The sequence below is a fragment of the Tetrao urogallus genome, assembly GCF_951394365.1.
Source record: "Tetrao urogallus genome assembly, chromosome: 1".
Taxonomy (NCBI): Eukaryota; Metazoa; Chordata; class Aves; order Galliformes; family Phasianidae; genus Tetrao; species Tetrao urogallus.
This window is the reverse complement of record NC_136813.1, coordinates 55,886,427-55,890,360: the sequence shown is the minus strand read 5'-3', so window position 1 is coordinate 55,890,360 and position 3,934 is coordinate 55,886,427. Positions and strand designations below refer to the sequence as shown.

Here is a 3,934-nt window from a genome sequence, read left to right as displayed (position 1 = left end):
AATTCCTTTAGGGAAAAAAAAAAAAAAAAAAAAAAAAGTAGTCGTGATATCGGGCACTCTTATTAAATAAATATGAGAACCCTCCAAACCACTTCATTTTGCCAGGACTAAGCTGCCCTGGCTGCTCCGTTCCTCGCCATCTCTGCCCCAGGTGCGGAGAACGCGGTCGCTGCGGGAATCGTTGCAGAATCGGCCCGGCTCGGGCCCAGCCCCATCCCCGCGTCCCCTCTGCCACCCCCGGGCTGGCACAGACCCGGACCCGGTTGCCCTTTCCCCCTCTTGTTACCGCGGCCAGAGGGAAGATGCACGTAAAGGGGCCTCGGGGGTCGTAGTCAGGTCGCGCTGCTGTCGCGATAAGCGCGTTGGCAGTTCGGACCTTACCGGTATTGCGCTTCCCGTTGGTTGCCGCGGCTCTGCGGGGCGCGGCGGGGGGACAGCGCCCGTCGAGGGGCTTCGCCCCGTCTGCCCCCCCGCGTTCCCGTTCCCTTTCCCTTCCATTCACAACGCGGTGGTTACGGACGCGGATTGAATATTGACGTCTCTTCCCCCGACTGCTCCTCCGTTAACCCAATTACAGAATTCATCAAGAACTGCGTTGAATTATCTCTTTCCATACAGTATCAGCATTAGCCTAATTAAAAGCTATAATGTCTGATATAATGATTAAATCGTTAGCTCTGCTGTAGGGAAGCAATATTTTGTTTTCCCTTCAATTAGAAGCTGATTGAGGTTTTCAGAGCAGGTCAGCTGTGAAATTTGAATTATATATGTGAGTACCGTGCACAGGGTGAGCCCCTACTCGAAAGCTCCAGAGCTTCTCCAAATGCTTTCACCCGGCGAGCAGCATAGAGACAACAAACCCGCCGGGGCCGGGGACGGCAAGGCGGCCCTGCTCTCGGGCCGCGGCGGAGGGCGAAGGACGTGCAGTGGCCGCCAGCAGACGGCGATCGCCGTCCGCTCCGGGCAGCCCTGCGCGGCCCCACCACCCCCTGTGTGTTGCTCGACCCCTCGACAGGGCGTCCCCCCCCCGCCATCCGCAGCCTCCGTGGGATGGTATCTTCAGTCTCTAATTTAATGTTTATAACGGCGACCTCGCCTCTTTAGCTCCCATAGGACCGAGTGCCCAACAGCCGCCTCCCGCTCCTGCGGGACTCTGGCCGTCGGGGAAAGCTCCACCAAACCGCTGGCCGGCCGTATGGCCGCGGGGAGCCCCCTCCAGTCGGGGTTCGTACCCCGGGATGGCCGCGGGGCAGCCCCGGGCACAGCGGGACACCCCGGGTCCGGGCGCGCCGTCGGAGGGGCGTGGCCACGCCTCGCCCCCGCCTCCCGCCACCTTTCCCCGCCGGCGCGGTTCGGCTCAGCGCGCCCCGTCGGACGTCAGCGGTCGGCGCGCGCGCGCTATGCAAATCGCCGCACGGCGGCGCGCCCCCATTGGCCGGCGGCGGGCGGGGGCGGGCGGGCTTGGCGCGCTGGCTGGATGAAACGCTCCTCCCCGCCGGGCGGCGGCAGCGGGGCGGGCGGCAGCGCAGCGAATTGCGTTGCCCGGTGCGGCCGGGCTGGCTCCCCACCCCCACTCCGCCTCCATGCCTCCTCCTCCTCCTCCCGCTTTTTTTTTTTTTTTTTTTTTTGAGTTAACGTTTAAATAGTTGTGTTTTTTTTTTTTTTTTTTCCCCCTTTTTTTTTTCCCTCTTTTTTTTTTTTTTTTTTTTTTTTTTTTTTTTGGCGTGGCGGTGGGTTTTCCTCTCCCTTCTGCTCCGTTCACCTGCGATCAGTGGATGCAAGTCACACACGCTCCCTCCCTCCTCTCTCTGGAAGTTAGCAAAGAAGAAGAACAAAAAAAAAAAAAAAAAAAAATAGATCTGTTAAGAGCAGGAGCGGGAGAGAGAGAGAGAGAGGAGGGGCGCGCCGAGTGCCGCAGAGCGCGGCAGGACGGGCACACGCCGGGCGCAGCACCGCGAAGCACCGCGCAGCCCCGCGCAGCCCCGCACCTGTTTGCGCGCCCCGCGCCCGGAGCGGCCCCCGGCAGCGGGAGGACGCCGGCAGCGCCGCCGCCGCCGCTCCTCGCATGTGCGGTGCCTCCCCGCCGCCCGGCGCCGGAGGGAAGTGAGGAAGCCCCGTGAATGTACAGCATGATGATGGAGACGGACTTGCACTCGCCCGGCGGAGCCCCGGCGCCCGGCGGCGGCCTCTCGGGGCAGAGCGGCGCGGGTGGCGGCGGCGGCGGCGGCGGCGGCGGCGGCGGGGGCAAAGCGGGGCAGGACCGCGTGAAGCGCCCCATGAACGCCTTCATGGTGTGGTCGCGGGGGCAGCGGCGGAAGATGGCCCAGGAGAACCCCAAGATGCACAACTCGGAGATCAGCAAGCGGCTGGGCGCCGAGTGGAAGGTGATGTCGGAGGCCGAGAAGCGGCCTTTCATCGACGAGGCGAAGCGGCTGCGGGCGCTGCACATGAAGGAGCACCCGGATTATAAATACCGGCCTCGGCGGAAGACCAAGACGCTGCTCAAGAAGGACAAGTACTCGCTGGCCGGAGGGCTGCTGGGCGCCGGCCCGGCCGCGGGTGGCCCTCCCGCCGTCGGCGTGGGCATGGGCGTCGGCGTGAGCCCCGGCGGCGTCGGGCAGCGGCTGGAGAGCCCCGGCGGGGCGGCGGGCGGCGGCTACGCGCACATGAACGGGTGGGCCAACGGCGCCTACCCGGGCTCCGTGGCGGCGGCGGCGGCGGCGGCGGCGATGATGCAGGAGGCGCAGCTCGCCTACGGGCAGCACCCGGGCGGCGGGGGGCATCCGCACCACCCGCACCCGCACCATCCACACCATCCGCACAACCCGCAGCCCATGCACCGCTACGACATGGGCGCGCTGCAGTACAGCCCCATCTCCAACTCGCAGGGCTACGTGAGCGCCTCGCCCTCGGGCTACGGCGCGCTGCCCTACGGCTCGCAGCCCCACCAGAACTCGGCGGCCGCGGCGGCGGCGGCGGCGGCGGCGGCGGCCGCCTCGTCGGGCGCGCTGGGCGCGCTGGGCTCGCTCGTCAAGTCGGAGCCCAGCGTGAGCCCGCCCGTCACCTCGCACTCGCGGGCCCCGTGCCCCGGGGACCTGCGGGAGATGATCAGTATGTACTTACCGGGCGGCGAGGGAGGCGACCCGGCGGCCGCCGCCGCCCAGAGCCGCCTGCACTCCCTGCCCCAGCACTACCAGAGCGCCAGCACGGGGGTCAACGGCACCGTCCCCTTGACGCACATCTGAGTGGCCCCGGAGCAGCCCCGGAGCGGCGCGGAGGGCCCCGGCCCGGGCCCCGCAGGACTGCGGCCCCGCCGCCGCCCCGCGCCCTCAGCCCCCCTTCGTTTTTGCCTTTCATTACGCTCCTTCCCGCCCTCCCCCTCCCTCCTTCCTTTTTTGTTTTGTTTTGTTTTGTTTTTCTTTTATTTCTTTTTGTACAGAAATGTTTTGATGTTCTTGTAATAATAATAAATAATAATAATAATAATAACGAGAGAGAAAAAAAGGTAACGGTGGCTTTACTGACCTTTTTGTTTTTAGGAGGACCAGATCCCGGCACTAGTTTTAGACTGAACTTCTGTGTTTTATCGAGACTTTTTGTACAGTATTTATCATTCACCCCAGAGACACAGAGCGTTTATTTGCAAAAGAGGAGAGAGAGAGAGAGAGAGAGAGAGAGAGAAAGAGAGAGAGAGAGGATTAAAACAAAAACAAAAAAGACGGCGACGAAAAGACAAAACCATCGCCGCTGACACCCAAAGTTCGGGCGGTGCCAACTTTCGGGCTGCGCTTCGTCCCGCACCGCCTCACTGCAAACGGAGCCGACGGGGAGCGGTGCTCGTTCCTTCCTCGCACACCCAAAAAACAGCGCCACAAGTTTTCGTAGATGTTCTCGCGCTTTTCGTTTTGGTTGGGTTGTTTTGGTTGCTTTATTT

The 3,934-nt window shown here is 63.1% G+C and overlaps 1 protein-coding gene across 1 annotated transcript; it reads left to right on the top strand.

Annotated features, from left to right (window-relative positions):
• Window positions 1-2,120: 2,120 nt before the first annotated feature.
• SOX1 (SRY-box transcription factor 1) lies at window positions 2,121-3,245 on the top strand (the record flags this gene model as incomplete). The annotated part of the gene is made up of 1 exon (XM_079549834.1): window positions 2,121-3,245. One exon carries the CDS (start codon window positions 2,121-2,123, stop codon window positions 3,243-3,245), a length of 1,125 nt encoding a protein of 374 aa, XP_079405960.1.
• Window positions 3,246-3,934: the final 689 nt, after the last annotated feature.